Source organism: Pseudophryne corroboree, chromosome 6 (genome assembly GCF_028390025.1).
Source record: "Pseudophryne corroboree isolate aPseCor3 chromosome 6, aPseCor3.hap2, whole genome shotgun sequence".
Classification (NCBI taxonomy): Eukaryota; Metazoa; Chordata; class Amphibia; order Anura; family Myobatrachidae; genus Pseudophryne; species Pseudophryne corroboree.
Window position 1 is genome coordinate 621,223,229 of NC_086449.1, and position 27,504 is coordinate 621,250,732.

At 46.7% G+C, this 27,504-nt stretch overlaps 1 protein-coding gene across 2 annotated transcripts in view; it reads right to left on the reverse strand.

Annotated features, from left to right (window-relative positions):
• Positions 1-27,504, reverse strand: part of STK32A (serine/threonine kinase 32A) — a 523,510-nt gene that overhangs the window by 175,068 nt on the left and 320,938 nt on the right. For both annotated transcript variants that reach the window (XM_063928099.1, XM_063928098.1), the window contains one exon: positions 23,986-24,023. In XM_063928099.1, the coding sequence (XP_063784169.1) occupies positions 23,986-24,023 (38 nt within the window). The remainder of the gene's footprint in view (positions 1-23,985; positions 24,024-27,504) is intronic.

The window sequence follows — 27,504 nt, forward strand, 5'->3', positions numbered from 1 at the left end:
TGCCATTCTGAGTGACAGCTATTGATGCAGTATGCACCATTACCATAGAGCATATTTTGCAGGAAAGTGGAGTGGAGGCTACCAATGTAGGCTGTTAGAGATACCCAGCGTTAGCAGTGGTGGAGCTATGAGGTAAAGAGCTACAGAAGAAGCAACGGGTTTTCAAATTTGATAATGAGATGGTGCTGGAGGCTTTACACACTCTCAGCTAGACAACCTCCAGTGGTGGCTCTATTATGGACAGTAGAGTTGAGATATCTCAAGGGGCTAATAAACTAGATTATGTGTTATCTAAGTTTTATTCTATGGGGCTCAGAAGTGTAACTGGTGTAACTGCCCCACCCAAATTCGGAAGACTTTGGGTGGCGTGGACCATGACCTCACAAGTCACAGTAGCCCTGATGGGAAATACCACTCTGTCTACATTAGTGTTTTACCTCACACCGAGAGCTGTTCTACATCTCCTGCTTAAGAAACATAGAGATAACGAAGAAGTCACACTGACATGTATGTCTGTCACAAATAATTTCTCACCTTCAATATTAATTCTGCAGCTCTGAAGACACAGTATAAATATATGTATATTTCTTTTGATGCTTTTTACATGGCTTTTATTGAACAAAGGCTTTAACGGAGTCCCTCAAACACTGTACATCCTCCCACAGTGCTGTGATCTGGAACAAATGTCACATTGTCATTAAAAAGAACAGACACACACACATTCTGTGCCTGTGGGACCGCAATGCTATGCTAGAGAGCCCCACTGTATGTGCTCACGATGAGAAGTTGCACTGTAAGTTTTGTGAAGATTTTCCTTTGTAGTGAATGTTTTGATACTTGTTTGTGAACTCTATGAAGTCACTCAGAGACACAGTCCCGCTGGAGTCCTGGGCATCCACCTGCATGAATATTTTATAGGTCACACTGACTGAGGGACAGATGCATGAGCAGTTTCCAGTGCAGTGCGCGGCTGAAGAAAACAACTGTCACCATTCATAAATCACACGGGCGAGTGAAAAGATGACAGTATTCATGTCCCATTTGCCACTTCCTTTAGTTTACTTTTACACTCAAGAGATAAGTACATTCATAACCCTTTCATGGTCTTGTGGAGATATATGTTGTATGAAGATAATATGCACAACGTGACAGATGCAGACTGTTATAGTGCAGAACAGGGAGGTTGTTTTTCTGGTGTGTGTGCTTTGTGCATTTACATACGGTAGGAAATAAGTGCTTCTGCTGTAACAGCGCACATTTACAAGATTATAAATATGGTTATAAACAAAATATTGCATTTGCCTGAATTACAAATAAAAGCCCCCACCTACATATGACTGTATGAATATAAATATATTAATAAAAAAAGAAATAAAAAAAAAAGAAAGAGTTTAGCGGGACCCAAATTACATGGGTTGTCAGGGTAAGCGCTGACTACGTAATGTCTCCCGATGGCTGATTCCTCATCCAGGACCAACAACCAATGCACAACACCATAACATTAATACCTGCTGCCTCATACTGCGAGGACCCCTTTGGACATTATTTTGTGCTTTCATATTTTTTTAGTTTGCAAAGACAGAGAAAGTAATAGACGGAGGACCTCATACATGAAACATACGATCCTGTTGTATTTAACAGATATACTCCATGCTGTATGTATGAAGTATTGGCGCTGTGGTGTGAGCTTGGTGTGTGGGCCTTCCCACTAATCGGCTCCTAGGGATGACACTGCTCTGCGGCAGACTGTGCTGGGGTCCATGCTGCAGCGTCAGTGACTGTTAGTGGAGGGCGAAGGGCTTATAAGGAGTGAGTCAATACCAGCGGTGGCTGCAGCTCTCACCACATCAAGCAGGGGGGAGTGGGATAGCACATATGAACATACACGCAGGGATGTATGCAGTTATATTCCCGACCGTCTGGATCCCGGCAGTCGAAATCACGACAGCCATTGAAATGCCGACGGTCGGAATCACAACTGTCAGCCAGAAACCCCACTTGGGTGGTGGTCCACGCCACACCCCGAGGGGGAATAGAATCTTGAACAAAAACAAAAAAAACCACCCAAATCTAACTCTCTGCACATTACATCTGCCCCACCTGCAGTGCAACATAGTTTTGCCCAATTGCTAAAAAAAATATGCTTTGCAAACAAACCTGAATATCCCCCATCATTTTATGTAGGACTATTGCTATTGTAAAGGGAAAAGTGGGCATTTACCTCTTATAACAAATTTATAAAGAAAAAAAAAGTGTAATGCTGCGCTTTTTTAATCATTTATGGCATGTAGCCCTAACTTTAAAAAAATGTGAGAGAAACATTACTTCTCTAATTTACCATGTAGAATTGAGTTTATTCGTATTATATTATAAAGAGAACAATTTTTCCTGGATTATATTTTCTCTATGTAACATTAGTTACAAAAACATCTGTTTACTAAATATTACACACCATTGAAACTCATGGTATTTCATTTAAATAAATATACCATCATCTAGTGCTGTACTGAAGAAAAAAATGCCATTTACATAAACTAAATAGAGAAGCAGAAAATTACATTGTAACAAAGGCTGTTCCTTTTAATCACTAATGAAATGTAACATTATTTACAGCAAGTTGGACCAGAATTTGTAATTAAATGTCAGCATAAGTTTTTCAGCAAATAAAGTAAATTACACTTATAAAAGTACATTAAATTCCTCTTATCTTGTAATAGTATATTTAATGCATCTTCCACCTACTTGGAAGTTATGCAGTATTGTTCACGTAATAAACAGTAGGTATGTAACATTAGTAACTTTGAAATGGCCCAGCAGCAGATCCTTCAATTCCTGTAAGTTGCAAGGTGGGGCATCCATGGCGTGGACATCCCACAGATGCTCAAATAGATTTAGCTCTGGGGAACTTGGAAGCAAAGTCAACACTTGAACTCTTTGCCATGTTCCTCAGACAACTAAACAATTTTTCCAGTATGGCGGAGCACTTTATTCTGCTGAAACAGGACACTGCCATTATGGAATCCCATTGCCATGAGGGGTGTAAATGATCTGTAAATATGTTTATATAGGTGATGTGATTCAAAGTAACATCCACATGAATAGCAGGACCTAAAGTTTCCCAGCAGAACATTGCCCAGGGCCTCACACCACCTCTGCCATCCCATACTGCATCCTGGTTCCCTCTCTTCTCCATGTAAATGACACACCTACCTGCACCTAGACATCCATATGATGTAAAAGAAAACGTGATTCATCAGACCAGGCCACCTTCTTCCATTGCTCCATGGTCCAGTTCTGATGCTCATGTGCCCATTGTAGGCATTTTCACTGGTGGACAGGCGACAGCATGGGGACCCCAACTACTTTGCAGCTGCACAGCCCTATATGCTGCAATGCACTGTGTGTTTGGACACCTTTCTATCATTGCAACATAAACTTTTTTCATCAATTTGTGCTACAGTGCTCTTCTGTGGGATAACAGCACATGGGCTAGCCTTAGCTTACAATGTGCATCAGTGTGCTCTGGGAGACCATAATCCCTGTCGCTGGTCTACTGGTTTACCAGTTGTCTTTACTTGGACCACTATTGTCAGGTCCTAACCACTACATACTGGGTACAATCCACAAGACCTGTCATTTTGGAGATGCTCTGACCCAGTCGGCTAGCCATCATAATTTAGCAAACGTTTCTCAGACCCTTACACTTGCCTATTTTCCTGCTTCCAACACATCAACTTCAAGGCAATGTGATTTTTTTTTTTTTTACTGATACAGAGCAGATGCAAACACATTCGGTGCTGCTCTCTTTCTACAAAAGTGTCACTGCCAGTGACACCCAGCCAGAGATACCATTAGCCTAAAAAGCCTACGTAACATGGATCTCGAAGGTACAGGTACTGCCGCAATCCTTTTGCGGCCAGCAGAACAATGCTACGCCTGACCATAGAGAGCCAGACTGGCTGCTGAAGACATTTTGTTCTTACTGCTGCCAGACAGTATCGCTGGGCAGGCAAGTATGACTCGGGTGGGGACCTTTCCTTTGTAAACTGTCCATTACCTGATTTTCTATCACATTGACACAGCAGACTAGTAAAGTGAACCCTAAATCATCAGTACAATATAACACCAGAATTATACAACATTTCAAGGTAATGTTTCATACCTAAATATCTGTCTTAGAATAAAGTGACAGTATTTAGAAATTCATTGCAATGAATAGGGTTAGCACAGTATATAGGCCTGTGTCCCCCCTGGTATTAAGTATCTAACTCGCCGCAAATTATGGCAGCAGATACAGCAATTCAGAATAGCTCCGGTGCTGGGACAGCTAGTCAGATAAGCAGGTGTACCTGGGATCCCTAATACTGCTACTGCTATGATACTTACAGTAACTGTGCCTTAAGTAATTTCTGCGTACAGCCAAAAGTCTCACTCTGATTCCTCTTTGCAACTCTGGCCTCCTTCCCATTGGAAGAAGCAGGTCTACGAGTTCCAGTGTCACCTGAACATGGAGTTTATTCTGGCAAGCAAAGTTTGCTGAATACTAGGCAGGCCTATTGGGCCCCTAATAATGAATGGGCCTGTTACTTCATACATGTGGAAACTAACAATTCTGCATGAGTAACCATAGGCAAATGCAGAGGGGATTTCCGGTTGGTAAAGAGGACCGAGTGCTTTGTGTCGACATAGGTAAGTATGTATGTATGTTGGTGTGCATGTATGTAATAAAGTTGTACTGTCACGGTGTCTGTGTATTGTTTTTATTTGGGTATTTTTTTGTAATAAAACTACAGGTACCAGCGGGCCCGTTACCCCCCCGCATGCTGGTACTTGTGGTTCTCAAAGTACCAGCTTACGGGGGAGGCTTGCTGGGACTTGTAGTTCTGCTACAAAAAACAATATTCTTTTTTTTGTCACAAAAGGCTATCAGCCCCCCATCCGCCGCCCTTGGATGGGGGGGGGGGGGCAGCCTCGGGTTTCACCCCTGGCCCTTGGGTGGCTGGAGGGGGGGGGGACCCTTGATTTAAGGGGTCCCCACTCCTCCAGGGTACCCCAGCCAGGGATGACTAGTTGGGGGGGGGGGGGTAATGCCACGGCCGCAGGGACCTATATAAAAGTGTCCCCCGGCTGTGGAATTATCTCTATGACTAGTGGAGCCCGGTGCTGGTGGAAAAAATACGGGGGACCCCTACGTCTTTTGTCCCCCATATTTCTTGCACCAGGACCAGGCGCAGAGCCCGGTGCTGGTTGTTAAAATACGGGGGAACCCCTGTCATTTTTTTCCCGTAGTTTTACAACCAGGACCGGCTCAAAGAGCCCGAAGCTGGTTATGCTTATGAGGGGGGACCCCACGCAAGTTTTTTCAGGATTTATTTAACACTTTTGTCCTGTCCATGAAGTCGAATCCAGGCCGCCCACTATTCGTCAATTGGTCCGTTTTTTGACAGCGGGACTGTCGAATCCGTTATTTATTGAATATGTCGAATTCGGGTCCCGACTGGAGGGTTTCACCTGTCGAATTGTGTAGAATCCAAAAACGGTCGAATTCACGCCGGAATTCGACCGCAATTGAATATACCCTTCAGTCTAGAAACTGTGCCCGAGCAGATGGACATCTTCGAGAGAAGGATTTAACATAGAAAGTGGCGAGATTCATACCAGCTCACACATACAAGGCACATCAAGCTAACTAGCTTGAAAAACTCAGGAACTGCTGAAACATTACTTACCAAGTAACAAGGCAGTACATAACTAAACAAAGTTATACTGAACCAGATAACGGTTGCAGGAAAACGAAGCGCTGGGCGGGCGCCAAGCATCCTCTACGGACTACGAGAAAAGGATTTACCGGTAGGTAACCAAAATCCTATTTTCTCTTACGTCCTAGAGGATGCTGGGGTCCACTTTAGTACCATGGGAATGTACCAAAGCTCCCAGAACGAGAGGGAGAGCGCGAAGGCTCCTGCAGAACTGATTGACTGAACTTCAGAACATCAGAGGCCAAAGTATCGAACTTGTAGAACTTAGTAAACGTGTTCGACCCAGACCAAGTTGCCGCTCGGCAAAGTTGTAACGCCGAGACACCCCGGGCAGCCGCCCAGGAAGACCCCACCTTACGAGTAGAGTGGGCCTTAACAGATTTTGGATACGGCAATCCTGCTGTAGAATAAGCATGCTGGATAGTGAATCTAATCCAGCGAGATATAGTCTGCTTTGAAGCAGGACACCCAAGTTTCTTGGGATCATACAGGACAAACAAAGAGTCCGCTTTCCTGTGACGAACAGTCCTCTTCACATAGATTCTCAAAGCCCTCACAACATCCAAGGACTTTGATGTAATTGAGGAGTCAGTAGCCATTGGCACCACAATAGGTTGGTTGATATGAAATGCCGACACAACCTTTGGAAGAAACTCTCTATCTTCGTGGAAGATCAAGTAAGGGCTTTTACAAGACAAAGCCCCCAATTCTGACACACAACAACGTGACAGCCTTCCATGTAAGAAATTTGACGTCAACCTCCTGTAGAAGTTTAAACCAGTCTGACTGGAGGAACTGCAACACCACGTTAAGGTCCCAAGGCGCCGTAGAAAGGGAGGATAGGTCTGAACCTTATGGAGGGCAGCCAATTGTTTCTGGAAGAAAATGGACAGGGCCGAAATCTGGACCTTCACAGATCCCAACCTAAGGCCCATATCCACACCTGCTTGCAGGAAGAGGAGGAAACGTCCCAGTTGAAACGCCATCGTAGGAAACTTCTTGGACTCACACCAAGAGACATATTTCTTCCAAATACGATGGTAATGCTTAGACGTTACCCCTTTCCTAGCCTGCATCAGGGTAGGAATGACCTTCTTCGTAATGCCCTTCCGAGCAAGTATCAGGCGCTCAACATCCATGCCGTCAAACGTAGCCACGGTAAGTCTTGATAGGCGAATGGCCCCTGCAGCAGTAGGTCCTCCCGAAGAGGAAGAGGCCTCGGCTCTTCCTGCAAGAGCTTCAGAAGGTCCGCGTACCAAGCCCGCCTTGGCCTGTCTGGAGCAATGAGGATCGCTTGAACTCTTGTTCTTCTTATGAGCTTTAGAACTCTTGGAATGAGTGGAACTGGTGGAAATACCTACACCGACTGGAACACCCACGGAGACACCAGGGTGTCCACTGCCACTGCTTGTGGGTCCCTCGACCTGGAACAATAGCGTTGAAGCTTCTTGTTGAGACGAGAGGCCATCATATCTATTTGTGGTAACCCCCAAAGGTCTATTATTTCCTTGAACACCTCTGGATGGAGACCCCACTCTCCTGGATGGAGATCGTGTATGCTGAGGAAGTCTGCTTCCCAGTTGTCCACTCCCGGAATGAAGATTGCTGAGAGCACCAACACATGTCTTTCTGCCCAGAGGATGATTCTTGTCACCTCTGACATTGCCACTCTGCTCTTCGTTCAGCCCTGTCGGTTTATGTAAGCCACCGTCATTACATTGTCCGACTGTACTTGAATGGCCCGATCTTTTAGAAGATGGGCCACCTGAAGAAGACCGTTGTAGACAGATGCGTCAACAATCGGCGGGTTTTCCCATTTTTTTCTATCCTCCTCAGTGATAGGGAACGCCACCTGGACCCTTTTAGGGATCTGGAATTTTTTCTCAGGGTTTTCCCATGCTTTCTCAAATATTGCATTCAATTCCTTTGACGCAGGGAAGGTTAGCGAGGCTTTATTATTTTCAGTGAAAAAAGCCTCCTCAACCTACTCATGTGTGGTATCATTAATATTCAACACATCCCTGATAGCCTCTATCATCAATTGCACCCCCTTTGCAAGAGAATCAGATCCCCACAACACATCCCCATTACCGTCTGTGGTGTCAGAATCGGTATCCGTGTCATCTTGCAAGACATGAACAAGCGCACGTTTGTGGGGGTATATAGCAGGGTGTCCTGAGGTATCAGAATCGGGCCATACCGCCATAGAGTTCTGTAATACCTGGATTGCAGATTCGTTACTTGCAACCCTGTCTGAAATCTGAGAAATCCAAGATTTGATAGCTCAAAACCACTCAGGTTCCCTTGCTGGAATCTGTGCTAAACCAGTGCTATCCTATGGAATGTGATCATCCTGGGAAGACATATCCTCCGCAGCATATGACATCGTGTCCCTGGACATAGCTAAAGGAGACCACCAAACACTCCACATACACCCAAGAATGGCAAGAGAGACACAGAGATTGGAGCCAACCCACACACAGCGCTTCTAACCAAAGGGAGACCCCTCGTCAGCGCTGACTGTGCACCTTAATAGGATACACAGTCATATTGCAGCCTCCCCCCCCCCCCCACGTCCCTTCTACAACCCCCTGGTACCATTTACAGATAGCTGAAGTTGCTGTGGAACGACCTGTTTCACCTGATCAGCACTGTGCAGGCAGGAAAATGGAGCTGAACCCTGTTGGGCCCGCTCTGAGGAGAAGCTCCGTCCCCAAAATGGCGCTGTCTTCCCGCTCTTCCACTGATTATACTGGCCTGAGGATTGAGTGCTGGCTGAGATCCGAGGAACCCGACAGGCTTTGGGACCAGTGTAGGGGGTAAGCGCTGGCCCAGGGCGCCCTTCACAGCGCCAACCTATGTACCGCTGAGCCTCCTGGAGCGCAGTTAATACTGTGCTCCTAACCCTGCTGCTGCCATCTTCACACCGACCCCCCGCTTGCTAGGGGGGTCGGTGTCTCACTCGCCACCGATTCTTCAGCTCTGTAAGGGGGTGGCGGCATGCTGCTGGGGCGAGCGATCCCCTACGGCTGGGAGCGATCTGACCCCTCAGGAGCTCAGTGTCCTGTCAGCGGAGTAAGTGGCTCAGACCCCGCAGGGCGGACACTGCTCCCCCCCTTATTCCTACGAAGCAGGGAGGCTGTTGCCAGCAGCCTCCCTGTAAAATAATAAACTAGAAATAAAACTTTTCTAGGGAAACTCTAGAGAGCTCCCCTAGCTGTGACCGGCTCCTCCGGCACATTTTCTAAACCGAGTCTGGTAGGAGGGGCATAGAGGGAGGAGCCAGCCCACACTCTCAAACTCTTAAAGTGCCAATGGCTCTTTGTGGACCCGTCATGGTACTAATGTGGACCCCAGCTTCCTCTAGGACGTAAGAGAAATACCAATGTTTACATTAATGTTAAGACTTAAGAGTCATTACCAGGCTCTACATCAGCCCCAGACTCCCACAATTGCTCCAATGCTCTGCAGAGTAGGAGATTGTGGACTGCACTTGGAAACCCCCCTATAGAAATCCTACGTTTGCCACTGTGTAAAGGGGCCATTAGTGATGATGAATTAGCTGTAACGTTCCTGTTTGTATACATATGTGCAGGGGTGTAATACTGCATTCCCTAATCCATGCCAGTCTAGCACTTTTCTTGGAAAACTTTATTTTCTATTTAACATGTTTTTTATGTTTCCAATAAAGACTGTAATGGAAAATAAAATGTAATAGTTTTCATATACAGGTTGAGTATCCCTTATCCAAAATGCTTGGGACCAGAGGTATTTTGGATATGGGATTTTTCCGTATTTTGGAATAATCGCATACCATAATGAGATATCATGGTGATGGGACCTAAATCTAAGCACAGAATGCATTTATGTTTCATATACACCTTATACACACAGCCTGAAGGTCATTTTAGCCAATATATTTTATAACTTTGTGCATTAAACAAAGTGTGTCTACATTCACACAATTCATTTATGTTTTATATACACCTTATACACACAGCCTGAAGGTCATTTAATACAATATTTTTAATAACTTTGTGTATTAAACAAAGTTTATGTACATTGAGCCATCAAAAAACAAAGGTTTCACTATCTCATTCTCCCTCAAAAAAGTCCGTATTTCGGAATATTCCGTATTTCGGAATATTTGGATATGGGATACTCAACCTGTATTCAGATCGATTAAAATTGTCCATGTAAAATACTTTTGTAAAGTAAATGACAAGACAGTGCAGACAACGTTCCCTGAAAGAAATCAGCACTTGAACAGCTGCAGTGCATCTGCCAGTGAATACAAATGGAAGTGTTTGCTGAAGAACGCAGCAGAGAGAAAGAACTGATAGAAACAACTGAAATCGAAAAAAAAGTGCATTTCTGAAATTATCTATTTCTAACATTTTTAAAAGTGCAGAATTACAACCAGCATATAAATATAAATTCAATGCTTAAAGGTTATTTACAGGCTGTGGTATGATATCAATATCCCGCAAGTGTAATTGGGTCTGCTCACATAGTGCATCATTTACAGTTAGGAGTAAATCATGCTAGAAAGTGCAATTTTGCACCCTGACAAATTAATGCTTTGTTGTAGAGGGGAGGGGGGATTTAAAATTAATGTAAGTAAGAGCTGTAATGGGGTGCCTCCTTGGTTGCAGTGTAGAGATACGTGTGTTATACACTATACAGATTTAGGCATACTCATCTATCCTCCATGTGGCATGTAGTATGTAGTGTGTATATAAAAGCAGGCAGTATTTTCCCTACACACAAACACAAACTGCATTTGCAGCCCCTTCCATCACATCACAACATAACGGATTTCTAAATGTGTATCCTTTAGCTGGAAACGAGGTACATAGTTTACATTGACATACAGAAGTGTTGTGTCTGTGAATAGTTGAGGAGAGTAGCCCATACTTACTACCAAAATCAACCTCCCCTATGGAGATCCTGGGGCAACTGTAGGGGGCGTGGCTGCACGCCGTAGTTCAGGTCTATTTTCCCTTCTACAAGTATGTTAAGGACGTTATTTGCGGCATTGGTCAGTGGGACTATAATGAAATAAACCAATGAGAATGGTCATCAATCCCTGGACCTTTCGCTAGGGAATGGCGGCAGGTACAAAGTTGGTCTGCTCTTCACAGGGACAGATTAAAGGGCCACGTGGGGCTGGAGCTGAAAATTATAAAGGGCTTATTGTGACAAGTGATCAGTGCTGTGGGGGTGTGCCCCATGCTGTGTGGGCGTGCATACCCCTTACACTATCAGCCCCAATGTCTCACTAATATTTAAAAGCATTGCAACATTTTGTGAGGAAAAATAAGATTTTACTCACCGGTAAATCTATTTCTCGTAGTCCGTAGTGGATGCTGGGGACTCCGTAAGGACCATGGGGGAATAGACGGGCTCCACAGGAGACTGGGCACTCTAAGAAAGATTTAGTACTACAGGTGTGCACTGGCTCCTCCCTCTATGCCCCTCCTCCAGACCTCAGTTAAGGAAACTGTGCCCGGAAGAGCTGACATTACAAGGAAAGGATTTTGGAATCCAGGGTAAGACTCATACCAGCCACACCAATCACACCGTATAACTTGTGATAACATACCCAGTCAACAGTATGAACAACAACAGAGCATCAGACAAACCTGATGCAACCATAACATAACCCTTATTTAAGCAATAACTATATACAAGTATTGCAGAAGAAGTCCACACTTGGGACGGGTGCCCAGCATCCACTACGGACTACGAGAAATAGATTTACCGGTGAGTAAAATCTTATTTTCTCTAAAGTCCTAGTGGATGCTGGGGACTCCGTAAGGACCATGGGGATTATAACAAAGCTCCCAAACGGGCGGGAGAGTGCGGATGACTCTGCAGCACCGAATGAGCAAACACAAGGTCCTCCTCAGCCAGGGTATCAAACTTGTAGAACTTTGCAAAAGTGTTTGAACCCGACCAAGTAGCTGCTCGGCAAAGCTGTAATGCAGAGACCCCTCGGGCAGCCGCCCAAGAAGAGCCCACCTTCCTTGTGGAATGGGCTTTTACTGATTTTGGAGGCGGCAAGCCAGCCGCAGAATGAGCCTGCTGAATCGTGTTACAGATCCAGCGAGCAATAGTTTGCTTTGAAGCAGGAGCACCCAGCTTGTTGGATGCATACAGGATAAACAGCGAGTCAGTTTTCCTGACTCCAGCCGTTCTGGCTACATAAATCTTCAAAGCCCGGACTACATCTAGTAACTTGGAATCCTCCAAGTCACGAGTAGCCGCAGGCACCACAATAGGTTGGTTCAAATGAAAAGATGACACCACCTTTGGCAGAAATTGCGGACGAGTCCGTAATTCTGCCCTGTCCATATGGAAAACCAGATAGGGGCTTTTACATGACAAACCCGCCAATTCTGACACACGCCTAGTCGAAGCTAAGGCCAACAGCATGACCACTTTCCACGTGAGATATTTTAACTCCACGGTCTTAAGCGGCTCAAACCAGTGAGATTTCAGGAAACTCAACACCACGTTAAGATCCCAAGGTGCCACTGGTGGCACAAAAGGGGGCTGAATATGCAGCACTCCCTTTACAAACGTATGAACTTCAGGTAGAGAAGCTAGTTTTTTATTGAAGAAAATGGATAGGGCCGAAATCTGGACCTTAATGGACCCCAATTCTAGGCCCAAAGTCACTCCCGACTGTAGGAAGTGAAGGAAACGGCCCAGCTGGAATTCCTCTGTAGAGTCATTCCTGGCCTCACACCCAGCAACATATTTTCGCCGTATACGGTGATAATGTTTAGCCGTCACGTCCTTCCTAGCCTTTATCAAACCTCATCCGGAATCCCTTTTTTCTACTATGATCCGGCGTTCAACCACCATGCCGTCAAACGCAGCTGCGGTAAGTCTTGGAACTTACAAGGTCCCTGCTGCAACAGATCCTGCCCTAGAGGCAGAGGCCATGGGTCCTCTGTGAGCATTTCTTGCAGATCTGGATACCAAGTCCTTCTTGGCCAATCCGGAACAATGAGTATTGTTCTCACTCCTCTTTTCCTTATGATTCTCAGCACTTTGGGTAAGAGAGGAAGAGGAGGAAACACATAAACCGACTGGAACATCCACGGTGTCACCAGTGCGTCTACAGCTATCGCCTGAGAGTCTCTTGACCTGGCGCAATACCTCTGTAGCTTTTTGTTGAGGCGGGATGCCTTCATGTCCACCTGTGGCAGTTCCCACCGACCTACAATCTGCGCGAAGACTTCTTGATGAAGTCCCCCCTCTCCCGGGTGGAGGTCGTGCCTGCTGAGGAAGTCTGCTTCCCAGTTGTCCACTCCCGGAATGAACACTGCTGACAGTGCTCGTACGTGATTCTCCGCCCATCGAAGAATTCTGGTGGCTACTCGCCACCCTGCTCCTTGTGCCGCCTTGGTGGTTTACATGAGCAACTGCGGTGATGTTTTCTGATATGATCAGCACCGATTGGTTGCGAAGCAGGGTCTCCGCTTGACTTAGGGCGTTGTATATGGCCCTTAGTTCCAGGATATTGATGTGAAGGCAAGTCTCCTGACTTGACCACAGCCCTTGGAAACTTCTTCCCTGAGTGACTGCCACCCACCCTCGGAGGCTTGCATCCATGGTCACCAGGACCCAGTCCTGAATGCCGAACCTGCGGCCCTCGAGAAGGTGAGTACTCTGCAGCCACCACCGGAGAGACACCCTGGCCCCGGGGGATAGGGTGATTAACCGATGCATCTAAAGATGTGATCCGGAACACTTTGTCCAGTAAGTCCCATTAGAAGGTCCTCTCATGGAACCTGCCGAAAGGAATGGCCTCGTATGATGCCACCATCCTTCCCAGGACTCGAGTGCAGTGATGCACTGACACCTGTTTTGGTTTTAATAGATTCCTGACCAGTGTCACGAGCGCCTGAGCTCTCTCTATCGGGAGATAAACCCTTTTCTGGTCTGTGTCAAGGATCATGCCTAGGAGAGGCAGATGAGCTGTAGGAACCAACTGCGACTTTGGAATATATAGAATCCAGCCATGTTGCCGTTACACTTCCAGAGAAAGTGATACGCTGTTCAGCCACTGCTCTCTTGATCTCGCTTTTATGAGGAGATCGTCCAAGTACGTGATAATAGTGATACCTTGCTTCCGCAGGAGCACCATCATTTCCGCCATTACCTTGGTGAATATTCTTGGGGCCGTGGAGAGACCAAACGATTGGTAATGACAATCCCGTACCGCAATTCTGAGGTACGCCTGATGAGGTGGATAAATGGGGACATGAAGGTATGCCTCCTTTATGTCCCGAGTCACGATTAAATCTCCCCCTTTCAGGCTTGTAACGACCGCTCTTAGCGATTCCATCTTGAACTTGATCCTTTTCAGGTATATGTTCAGGGATTTTAAAATTCAATATGGGTCTGACCGAACCGTCTGGTTTCGGGACTACCACATGGTCGAATAATAACCCCCTCCTTGTCGAAGGAGGGGAACCTTGACCACCACCTGTTGAAGCTACAATTTGTGAATTGCAGTTAACCCTGTTTCCCTCTCGTGGGGGGAAGCCGGCAGGGCCGTCAGTGAGGAGGCATCTTCTTAAAGTCTAGCTTGTATCCCTGAGACACAATATCTATTGCCCAGGGATCTAACAGGGAGTGAACCCACTTGTTGCAGAACTTCCGAAAGCGTGCCCCCACCGGGCCTAGCTCCGTCTGTGGAGCCCAAGCGACATGCGGTGGATTTTCATAGAGGCCGGGGAGGACTTCTGTTCCTGGGAACTAGCTGTGTTGTGCAGCTTCTTTCCTCTGGCCCCGCCTCTGGCAAGAAAGGACGCATCTCGGACTTTCTTGTTTCTTTGTTCGAAAAGCTGCATTTGATAATGACGTGCTTTCCTAGGCTGTGCAGGAATATAAGGCAAAATATCCGAATTACAAGCTATAGCCGTGGAGACCAGGTCCGAGAACCCTTCTCCACACAATCCTCAGCCTTCCATATGCCACTTAAGTTGGCATCATCTGTCCATTGCATATTCTACAGGACACGTCAAGCAGAAATCGACATAGCTTTGACTCTAGGACCCAATATACTCATGTCTCTTTGGGCATGTTTGATTATATATATCTCTTAAGACAGCATCTTTAATATATATACATATATCTCTATATACATATTTATATATATATATATATATATATATATATATTTATATATACATATACACACACATACTAGGGTCTCAATTTCTGCTGATAAGGTACCTGTCCACGCCGCCCCAGCGCTATAAACCCATGCCGACACAAACGCCGGTCTGAGTAGTGTACCAGAATGTGCACGCTATCTGCAGGATCCCTGAGAATAGCTAGGGCTACCTTCTGGGTAAACGTGACACCCTAGGGGAAGATTCCCATCACATCCTGGCCCTAGTGGGGAAAGGATACTGCCTGAGAATTCTTTGTGGGAAGCTGCAGTCTCTTGTCTGGAGATTCCCGCTCTTTTTCCTCATGAGAGGAGGGAAATTTACCTCAGCTTTCTTCCCCTTAAACATGTGTACCCTTGTGTCAGGGACAAATGAGTCATCAGTGATATGCAAATCATCTTTTATTACAATAATCATATATTGAATACTTTTCTGCCATTTTGGCTGTAACTTTGCATTATCGTAGTTGACACTGGAGTCAAACTCCGTGTCGATATCAGTGTTTATTATTTTGGATAGTGAGCATTGTGAGACTCTGAAGGTCTCTGCGCCATAGGGACAGACATGGGTAGATTTCCTGTCTGTTCTCTAATCTTTTGCGCACCTTAGCACTTACACATATCCAAACAGGTGTCGGCGTTGTCGACGGAGACACCCTCTCACACACATATTTGCTCTATCTCCTCCTTAGGGGAGCCTTTTACCTCAGACACGTCGACACACACATACCGACACACCACACACACAGGGGATGCTCTATTTGAAGACCGTTCCCCCACAAGGCCCTTTGGAGAGACAGAGAGAGAGTATGCCAGCACACACCCCAGCGCTATATGACCCAGGAATCACACAGTAACTTAGTGTTAACCCAGTAGCTGCTGTATATATTGTTTTTACGGCAAATTTATGTGCCCCCCGTCTCTTTTTCACCCTCTTCTATCGTGCTTCTGCAGGGGAGAGCCTGGGTAGCTTCCTCTCAGCTGTGGAGAGAAAATGGCGCTGGTGAGTGCTGAGGAAGAAGCCCCGCCCCCTCAGCGGCGGGCTTCTGTCCCGCGATTTTGTGTAAAAATAATGGCGGGGCTCATACATATTACAGTGCCCAGCTGTATATATGCTGCTTTTTGCCAGGAGGTACTCAATTGCTACCCAGGGCGCCCCCCCCTGCGCCCTGCACCCTACAGTGACCGGAGTGTGTGGGTTAGTGTGGGAGCAATGGCGCACAGCTGCAGTGCTGTGCGCTACCTCATATGAAGACAGGAGTCTTCTGCCGCCGATTTTGACGTATTCTTGCTTAAACCCGCCGGCTTCTGTCTTCTGGCTCTGCGAGGGGGACGGCGGTGCGGCTCCGGGAACGGACGACCAAGGTTAAGTTCCTGTGTTCGATCCCTCTGGAGCTAATGGTGTCCAGTAGCCTAAGAAGCGCAACCTAGCCGCAGTTAGTAGGTTTGCTTCTCTCCCCTCAGTCCCACGTAGCAGAGAGTCTGTTGCCAGCAGAAGCTCTCTGAAAATAAAAAACCTAACTAAAATACTTTCTTAATAGCAAGCTCAGGAGAGCTCACTAAAATGCACCCAGCTCCTTCCGGGCACAGATTCTAACTGAGGTCTGGAGGAGGGGCATAGAGGGAGGAGCCAGTGCACACCAGTAGTACTAAATCTTTCTTAGAGTGCCCAGTCTCCTGCGGAGCCCGTCTATTCCCCCTGTTGGTCCTTACGGAGTCCCCAGCATCCACTAGGACGTTAGAGAAATAGAAATACAAGTTTGATACTTATTATGTATGGACGACTGTGTGGCTAGCTAGTGGCTGATCATAATCATGCTATCATGATGATGGCCCTATTTGTGTGTGGAGGCCAGGAGCTATAGTTATCTATGCCCCATTGGGAAGAAATCTAATGGTACTGCGCTATAAACAGGTGCATATATGGCTGAATAAATATAATCACAGTTCGATAAATATATATCTGTATATATCGCAGATATATCAGGTGAAATTAAAATATATAAAAGATAGAATGTTATTTCAGAATTTTATATTATTATTTATATTCAGCATTCTTATACAATTAAGACATTATAACAGAGCGGCCACCTGTCTCTTTGTTTCAATATTAATCAAGCTGTCCCACACATTTTTATTATATATAACAACGGATGAATTAAAAACTTAGTCCATATTAAGGGTGAATACCATACGATTTAATTTAAACACTGAATTTTTTATATATATTTTTCTATGATAGTCTCTGCTTTTTTATATATACAAAGACACAGGTGGCCACTCTGTTATATGTTTATATTATAAACAACAATACAAAACTATGAAATAACATTCAGTTTTTTATATATTTTTATTTTACCTGTTATATGTGCAATAAATACAAATAAATATTTAAATTAATGTATTATATTTATACAATTAGTTTTTTTTCCCTCTTGCATGAACAGTACAGGAAGACACACCTGGGCCCTTGCTGCTAAGCTTAATCATCCCCTTAATAACCATATACTTATAGAGAAAACTATCAGCGCCTAAATAAAAAATAATTATTCATCTGCCCCATTGTAAATCTGGCACACAGATTGGTATCTGCACACTCAATATTGTACTAATATATTGTGGGTATATGTTTTTCGTCACCATAAACCCACTTAGTGGAAACCCCTTTCTTCCTAATATCAAGCAATATTTTATATAGGAGGGGGTGCAGTCAACTACAGTGATTATGAACTAGAATTGGGAGGGGAAAAAAAGGACAAGAAGTCTGTACTGTTGACGCACTTGAGACAGAAAATAATCATTTTCTGTCTCAAGTGCGTTAACAGTACAGACTTCTTGTCCTTTTTTTCCCCTCCCAATTCTAGTCCATTGTAAATCTGGGCCTGGCTCTTCCAGACGTTCAGCAGTATTCACCGAAATACAGTCTCCCAGACAGTTCAGGAGTGTGCGCTAGTATGGCGTACCCCATTGACAGGAGAGATGCAAGAGAAGATAAACAACTTTTCTCTAACGTCCTAGTGGATGCTGGGGACTCCGTAAGGACCATGGGGAATAGACGGGCTCCGCAGGAGACTGAGCACTCTAAAGAAAGATTTAGTACTACCTGGTGTGCACTGGCTTCTCCCTCTATGCCCCTCCTCCAGACCTCAGTTAGAATCTGTGCCCGGCCAGAGCTGGGTGCTTTTAGTGGGCTCTCCTGAGCTTGCTAATAAGAAAGTATTTTAGTTAGGTTTTTTATTTTCAGAGAGCTTCTGCTGGCAACAGACTCTCTGCTACGAGGGAGAGAAGCAAACCTACTAACTGGGTTGCGCTTCTTAGGCTACAGGACAACATTAGCTCCAGAGGGTTCGAACACAGGATCTTAACCTTGGTCGTCCGTTCCCGGAGCCGCGCCGCCGCCCCCCTCGCAGAGCCAGAAGTCAGAAGCCGGCAGAAGCAAGAAGACATCGAAATCGGTGGCAGAAGACTCCTGTCTTCACATGAGGTAGCGCACAGCACTGCAGCTGTGCGCCATTGCGCCCACACTACCCATACACTCCGGTCACTGTAGGGTGCAGGGCGCAGGGGGGGCGCCCTGGGCAGCAATTAGGATACCTCTTGGCAAAAAGACACATATATACAGCTGGGCACTGTATATATGTACGAGCCCCCGCCATTTTATTTACACAGACCCGGGACAGAAGCCCGCCGCTGAGGGGGCGGGGACTTCTTCCTCAGCACTAACCAGCGCCATTTTCTCTTCACAGCTCAGCTGAGAGGAAGCTCCCCAGGCTCTCCCCTGCAGTATCAAGGTAGAAAAAGGGTAAAAAGAGAGGGGGGGCACATAAATTTAGGTGCAAATTATCATAAACAGCAGCTACTGGGTAAACACTAAGTTACTGTGTAATCCCTGGGTTATATAGCGCTGGGGTGTGTGCTGGCATACTCTCTCTCTGTCTCCCCAAAAGGCCTTGTGGGGTCCTGTCCTCAATTAGAGCATTCCCTGTGTGAGCGCGGTGTGTCGGTACGTTGTGTCGACATGTTTGACGAGGACGGTTACGTGGAGGCAGAGCAAGTGAATGTGGTGTCGCCGCCGACGGCGCCGACACCTGATTGGATGGATATGTGGAAGGTGTTAAATGATAACGTAAGCTCCTTGTATAAAAGGTTGGATAATCAGTCAGGGTCTCAACCCATGTCTGATTCTACAGCTCAGAGGCCGTCAGGGTCTCAAAAGCGCCCACTATCCCAGTTGGTTGACACAGATGTCGACACAGATTCTGACTCCAGTGTCGATGACGATGATGCAAAGTTGCAGCCTAAAATGACTAAAGCCATCCGATACATGATTATAGCAATGAAGGATGTGTTGCACATATCTGAGGAAAACCCTGTCCCTGACAAGAGGGTTTATATGTTTGGGGAGAAATGGCAAGAAGTGACTTTTCCCCCTTCACATGAATTAAATGAGTTATGTGAAAAAGCGTGGGATTCCACTGATAGGAAAGTACTGATTTCCAAAAGATTACTTATGGCGTATCCTTCCCCGCCAACTGATAGGTTACGCTGGGAATCCTCCCCTAGGGTAGGCAAAGCGTTGACACGCTTATCTAAGAAGGTGGCCCTGCCGTCGCAGGATACGGCCGCCCTAAAGGATCCTGCGGATAGGAAGCAGGAAGGTATCCTGAAGTCTGTTTATGCACATTCTGGTACTCTTGAGGCCAGCTATTGCTTCGGCCTGGATGTGTAGTGCTGTAGCAGCATGGACAGATACTCTGTCTGAGGAGATAGATACCCTGGACAGGGAGACTATTTTACTGACCCTAGGGCATATCAAAGACGCTGTCCTATATATGCGGGATGCCCAGAGGGACATTTGCCTGCTGGGCTCTAGAATAAACGCAATGTCAATTTCTGCCAGAAGGGTCCTATGGACTCGGCAATGGACAGGTGATGCCGACTCTAAAAGACACATGGAGGTGTTACCTTATAAGGGTGAGGAATTGTTTGGGGACGGTCACTCGGACCTAGTTTCCACAGCTACGGCTGGGAAGTCAAATTTCTTGCCATATATTCCCTCACAGCCAAAGAAAGCACCGTATATTACCAAATGCAGTCCTTTCGTTCGCAAAAAAGCAAGAAAGTCAGAGGTGCATCCTTATTGCCAGAGGCAGGGGTAGAGGAAAAAAGCTGCACCATGCAGCTAGTTCCCAGGAACAAAAGTCCTCCCCGGCTTCCACTAAATCCACTGCATGACGCTGGGGCTCCACAGGAGCGGTGGGGGCGCGTCTCCGAAATTTCAGCCACCAGTGGGTTCGCTCACGGGTGGATCCTTGGTCTATACAAATTGTGTCTCAGGGATACAAGCTGGAATTCGAGGTGACGCCCCCTCACCGTTACCTAAAATCGGCCTTGCCAGCTTCCCCCATGGAAAGGGAGGTAGTGTTGGCAGCAATTCACAAGCTATATCTCCAGCAGGTGGTAGTGAAGGTTCCCCTCCTTCAACAGGGAAGTGGTTACTATTCCACCATGTTTGTGGTACCGAAACCGGACGGTTCGGTCAGACCCATTTTGAATTTAAAATCCCTGAATATTTATCTGAAGAAATTCAAGTTCAAGATGGAATCGCTCAGAGCGGTCATTGCAAGCCTGGAGGAAGGGGATTTTATGGTGTCTCTGGACATCAAGGATGCGTACTTGCATGTCCCCATTTATCCACCTCATCAGGAGTACCTCAGGTTTGTGGTACAGGACTGTCATTACCAATTCCAGACGTTGCCGTTTGGCCTGTCCACGGCACCGAGAATATTTACCAAGGTGATGGCGGAAATGATGGTGCTCCTTCGGAAGCAAGGGGTTACAATTATCCCATACTTGGACGATCTCCTCATAAAGGCGAGGTCCAGGGAGCGGTTGCTGATCAGCGTAGCACACTCTGAGGAAGTGTTGCGACAGCACGGCTGGATTCTGAATATTCCAAAGTCGCAGCTGATTCCTACGACGCGTCTGCCCTTCCTGGGCATGATTCTGGACACAAACCAGAAAAAGGTGTTTCTCCCGGAGGAGAAGGCTCAGGAGCTCGTGACTCTGGTCAGAGACCTCCTAAAACCAAAACAGGCATCGGTGCATCACTACACGCGAGTCCTAGGAAAGATGGTGGCGTCATACGAAGCCATTCCCTTCGGCAGGTTCCATGCGAGGATCTTTCAGTGGGATCTGTTGGACAAGTGGTCCGGATCGCATCTTCAGATGCATCGGCTGATCACCCTGTCCCCCAGGGCCAGGGTGTCTCTTCTGTGGTGGCTGCAAAGTGCTCACCTCCTCGAGGGCCGCAGGTTCGGCATACAGGACTGGGTCCTGGTGACCACGGATGCAAGCCTCCGAGGATGGGGGGCAGTCACTCAGGGAAGAAACTTCCAGGGGCTGTGGTCAAGTCAGGAGACTTGTCTGCACATCAATATCCTGGAACTAAGGGCCATATACAACGCCCTGAGTCAAGCGGAGCCTCTGCTTCGAAACCAACCAGTGCTGATTCAGTCAGACAACATCACTGCAGTGGCCCATGTAAACCGCCAGGGCGGCACAAGAAGCAGGGTGGCAATGGCAGAAGCCACCAGGATTCTTCGTTGGGCGGAGAATCACGTACTAGCACTGTCAGCAGTGTTCATTCCGGGAGTGGACAACTGGGAAGCAGACTTCCTCAGCAGGCACGACCTCCACCCGGGAGAGTGGGGACTTCATCAAGAAGTCTTCACGCAGATTGCAAATCGATGGGAACTGCCACAGGTGGACATGATGGCGTCCCGTCTCAACAAAAAGCTAAAAAGGTATTGCGCCAGGTCAAGGGACCCTCAGGCGATAGCTGTGGACGCACTAGTCACACCGTGGGTGTTCCAGTCGGTCTATGTGTTTCCCCCTCTTCCTCTCATACCAAAGGTGCTGAGAATTGTAAGAGAAGGAGGAGTGAGAACAACTCATTGTTCCGGATTGGCCAAGAAGGACTTGGTACCCGGAATTGCAAGAAATGCTCACAGAGGACCCATGGCCTCTCAGACAGGACCTGTTGCAACAAGGGCCCTGTCTGTTCCAAGACTTACCACGGCTGCATTTAACGGCATGGTGGTTGAACGCCGGATCCTAGCGGAAAAAGGCATTCCGGATGAAGTTATTCCTACGCTGATAAAGGCTAGGAAGGACGTGACAGCAAAGCATTATCACCGTATATGGCGAAAATATGTTGCTTGGTGTGAGGCCAGGAAGGCCCCTACAGAGGAATTCCAGCTGGGTCGATTCCTGCACTTCCTACAGTCAGGAGTGACTATGGGCCTAAAATTAGGGTCCATAAAGGTCCAGATTTCGGCCCTATCCATTTTCTTTCAAAAAGAACTGGCTTCACTGCCTGAGGTTCAGACGTTTGTTAAGGGAGTGCTGCATATTTAGCCCCCTTTTGTGCCACCAGTGGCACCTTGGGATCTCAACGTGGTGTTGAGTTTCCTGAAATCCCACTGGTTTGAGCCACTTAAGACCGTGGAGCTAAAGTATCTCACGTGGAAGGTGGTCATGCTGTTGGCCTTACCTTCGGCTAGGCGTGTGTCAGAATTGGCGGCTTTGTCATGTAAAAGCCCCCATCTGATTTTCCATATGGATAGGGCAGAATTGCGGACTCGTCCGCAATTTCTGCCAAAGGTGGTGTCATCCTTTCATTTGAACTAACCTATTGTGGTACCTGCGGCTACTTGTGACTTGGAGGATTCCAAGTTGCTTGACGTAGTCCGGGCTTTGAAGATTTGTGAGACCAGAACGGCTGGAGTCAGGAAGACTGACTCGCTGTTTGTCCTGTATGCATCCAACAAGCTGGGTGCTCCCGCTTCAAAGCAAACTATTGCTCGCTGGATCTGTGGCACGATTCAGCAGGCTCATTCTGCGTCTGGATTGCCACATCCAAAATCAGTGAAAGCCCATTCCACAAGAAAGGTGGGCTCGTCTTGGGCGGCTGCCCGAGGGGTCCCGGCATTACAGCTTTGCCGAGCTGCTACTTGGTCGGGTTCAAACACATTTGCGAAATTCTACAAGCTTGATACCCTGGCTGAGGAGGACCTTGTGTTTGCCCATTCGGTGCTGCAGAGTCATCCGCACTCTCCCGCCCGTTTGGGAGCTTTGGTATAATCCCCATGGTCCTTACGGAGTCCCCAGCATCCACTAGGACGTTAGAGAAAATAAGATTTTACTCACCGGTAAATCTATTTCTCTTAGTCCGTAGTGGATGCTGGGCGCCCGTCCCAAGTGCGGACTTTCTGCAATACGTGTATATAGTTATTGCTTACTAAAGGGTTATGTTATGTGGCATCAGTTGAGTGATGCTTGTTTGTTGTTCATACTGTTAACTGGGTATGTTATCACAAGTTATACGGTGTGATTGGTGTGGCTGGTATGAGTCTTACCCTGGATTCCAAAAATCCTTTCCTTGTACTGTCAGCTCTTCCGGGCACAGTTTCCTTAACTGAGGTCTGGAGGAGGGGCATAGAGGGAGGAGCCAGTGCACACCAGGTAGTACTAAATCTTTCTTTAGAGTGCCCAGTCTCCTGCGGAGCCCGTCTATTCCCCATGGTCCTTACGAAGTCCCCAGCATCCACTACAGACTACGAGAAATAGATTTACCGGTGAGTAAAATCTTATTATTCTTGCAGAGAGAAATGGGGATCCTTATTAAGAGTAATTCGAATTGTATTACATAACATTTGAAAACCAGCTTAATCCCACTGTAAATAATTACACCGTCTGGAATTTTACACACTGACCGTTCATGAGATTCTAAAAACAAGCGCACGGTCTCAGAATGAATATGCCATTCGTTACATCTATCTATCTATGATAACTTTTCTGTACTACGTTCTGAATCTTTGCACTCATAAATAGTGTATGTCATGAACCACCTAAACAAACACACTGCGCATAAATAAGTAATCACATTTTAGCAATACATCACTTGGCTGCAGAATATATGGGTGTCTTGTCAATACAATATTAGCTGGCAGATGAATTAAGTCACTTTACCTTGTTCATCGAGCAGAACATTGTCTGGCTTAATGTCTCTATGAAAGAAACAAAACAAAAAAAACACATTAAGCAATAATAATCAAGGAGCAATAAGTACTCTTTCAAGAGAATAATAAAATAGGATACATTTCATAATAATGTATTTGTCAAAAGGCACCATAGTTTCTACATGGGCGTAGCCAGAATGGTGTGGATCCCATAGCAACATTTTGAAGAAGCCACTCCCCAATTCTACCAGGGAGTGATAAATAGCACGGTGATAAAGTACCAACCAATCAGCTCCTAAATTCCATGTCACAGGTTGTGTTTGAAAAATGACAACTAGTAGCTGATTGGTTGGTACTTTATCACCGTGCTATTTATCACTCTCCAAGACTTGATAAATCTGGTATGAGCCATAACATTGCCCTAGTTTTTTTTATGTACCATACAGTAATAGTACAAGGATCATTTATAGCCCCATAGCAGAGCTGTAATTAGGGTGGTAGGGTCAGTGGGTTGCCCTGGGTCCCGCCATGTTCACCCACCACCGCAACACCCTATTGCCGCATGTACCGTATGCAGTGCCAGATTAAGGTCCACATGGGCCTGGAGCTGAAATTTACAAAGGGCCTATGGTGTGCCTTGATAGTAGGTGTGACAAGTGCTGTGGTGGGGGTGGTCAAAATAGGGGGTGTGGCCTGTGCTATGGGTGTGGCATGGAGGTCATCCCCTCATGGGCTTGTCGCGCTTCAGGCCTGGTGGCGAGTATCCTGACCGCCACGTTCCCGTCAGCCGTGTGTGTGTGTGTGTGTGTGTGTGTGTTTGTGTAAAAAAAGATGCACTCGTCATTCATTTACAGCCTTCAAAATGCTCACTCAAAAACGCCAACACAGTCCAAGTGCAGCCGCAGAACAGATTCAATCAAGAGGGCACTCTCCAAAAGTTGCTTTACACAAAATTACATATTTAATGAATCAGCTTTCCTTCATCACCACCCAGTAAAAGAAATTGCAAGCTTCTGAGATCCAATAATTATCATGGCAACCATAAAACCAATATGCAAATCAATGCCATATCATCCTCAGGGGCGGATCCAGAAGAAAATGAAAGGGGGGGCACCATAATATGGGAACAGTAATAGTTATATTTACATGCACCTAAGGCACGCGTGCTCCCAGATAAGGAGTGTGGTTCTCCTTTTGAAAAAAAATAAAAAAGAAGTGTCAGTGATCGCGCTGAGCCCAAAAAAAAGTGGGTCCCACGCAGAGGCGGATTGGCCATAAGGTTTACAGGGAAGATTCCCGGTGGGCCGACGCACCCGTGAGGCCTGTTTTGTTTGAGGACATGTGGTCCTTTTTATAGACATAATGAATAAGGTGCAAAATAATTTGCATATATGAAAATTACTTTGCCACTTAGACTGTGAGTGCAGATGATCTAGTGTATGCTCTGTCTGCCTGCTTGGCTGACATATAAGATTGAGTGAATAGTGATTGGGATACGGTTGGTGTAATAAGCAAGAAAATATATCTTTCTAAAGAATGATATAGTTTCCTAAATTGTGAAGGTGTATCATATAATGTGCTCATAATATTTAATTTTATTTCCTTTTAACTTCCCCCTTGATGCTAGACATGCCCACTATCTGGAAAGTCTTGGGGGGAGGGTGCTGCTGCCATGGCCCATGGCTAGACCTTACACCTCTGGGGCTGCCCATGTGGGGCCACTAGTACAAATTTTTCCAGGGCCGCTTTTTGTTCCCAATCCGCCCCTGGTCCCACGGACCCCTCACTTTTAAAAAATTGGGGTCCTATTTGTCCTTTTCTGGGTCCCATCGGAATGAAGGTTCATATTAATCTTATTAATTATTCAAATATAAAAACACTTGATTTGGACACTACAAAAGTATTGCGAGGGGGAGGAGGGGGTGACAATGCTGCTGGGCTGCGTAGCCAACAGGACACTCTGCCCCAGAGCTGTAACTAGACATTTCAGTGCCCTTTGGCAGAAAGTAAATTGGTGGTCCCCCTGCCATACTTCAAATCAAGGACAGTGCGCGCCGAAGGCGCACAACAAAAATTTAGGGGTGTGGCTTCATGGGGAAAGAGCATGGCCACATAACAGTACCAATTCACATTACACCACACAGGTAGAGCACGTTATATACACATTGCACCAGGTAGAGCACGTTACACACATTGCACCAGTTAGAACACCCTATACACATTGCGCCAGGTAGAGCACGTTACACACACTGCACCAGGTAGAGCACGTTATACACACTGCGCCAGGTAGAGCACGTTATACACACTGCGCCAGGTAGAGCATGTTATACACACTGCGCCAGGTAGAGCACGTTACACACACTGCACCAGGTAGAGCACGTTATACACACTGCGCCAGGTAGAGCACGCTATACACACTGCGCAAGGTAGAGCACATTATACACACTGCGCCAGGTAGAGCACATTATACACACTGCGCCAGGTAGAGCACATTATACACACTGCGCCAGGTAGAGCACGTTACACACACTGCGCCAGGTAGAGCACGTTACACACACTGCGCCAGGTAGAGCACGTTATACACACTGCGCCAGGTAGAGCACGTTACACACACTGCGCCAGGTAGAACACGTTATACAGACAGAGCCAGGTAGAACACGTTATACAGATTGCGCCAGTTACAACACGTTATACACACTGCACCAGGTAGAGCACGCTATACAGATTGCGCCAGGTAGAGCACGTTACACACACTGCGCCAGGTAGAGCACGTTACACACACTGCGTCAGGTAGAGCACGTTACACACACTGCGTCAGGTAGAGCACGTTACACACACTGCGCCAGGTAGAGCACGTTACACACACTGCGCCAGGTAGAGCACGTTACACACACTGCGCCAGGTAGAGCACGTTACACACACTGCACCAGGTAGAGCACGTTACACACACTGCACCAGGTAGAGCACGTTATACAGATTGTGCCAGCTAGAACACGTTATATAGATTGCGCCAGGTAGAACACGTTATACAGATTGCGCCGTAGAACACGTTATATAGATTGCGCCAGGTAGAACACGTTATACACACTGCACCAGGTAGAACACGTTACACACATTGCACCAGTTAGTGTTCTATACACATTGCGCCAGGTAGAGCATGTTATACACGTTTTATATGGTACTAGGGAGTAGCGACAGAGGTAGCAGGGAGAAGGGACAGAGAGAGGCACCAGGGAATAGGGACAGAGGTAGCAGGGACAGAGATAGGCACCAGGGAATAGGGACAGAGAGAGCAAGGAGTAGGGACAGAGGCACCAGGGGGTAGGGACAGAGAGAGGCACCAGGGGGTAGCGACAAAGGTAGCAAGGAGTAGGGACAGAGGCACCAGGGGGTAGGGACAGAGGCACCAGGGGGTAGGGACGGAGCCGGCACCAGATGGTAGGGACGGAGGCAGCAGGGGGAAGGGACGGAGGCAGCAGGGGGTAGGGACGGAGGCAGCAGGGGGTAGGGACGGAGACAGCAGGGGGTA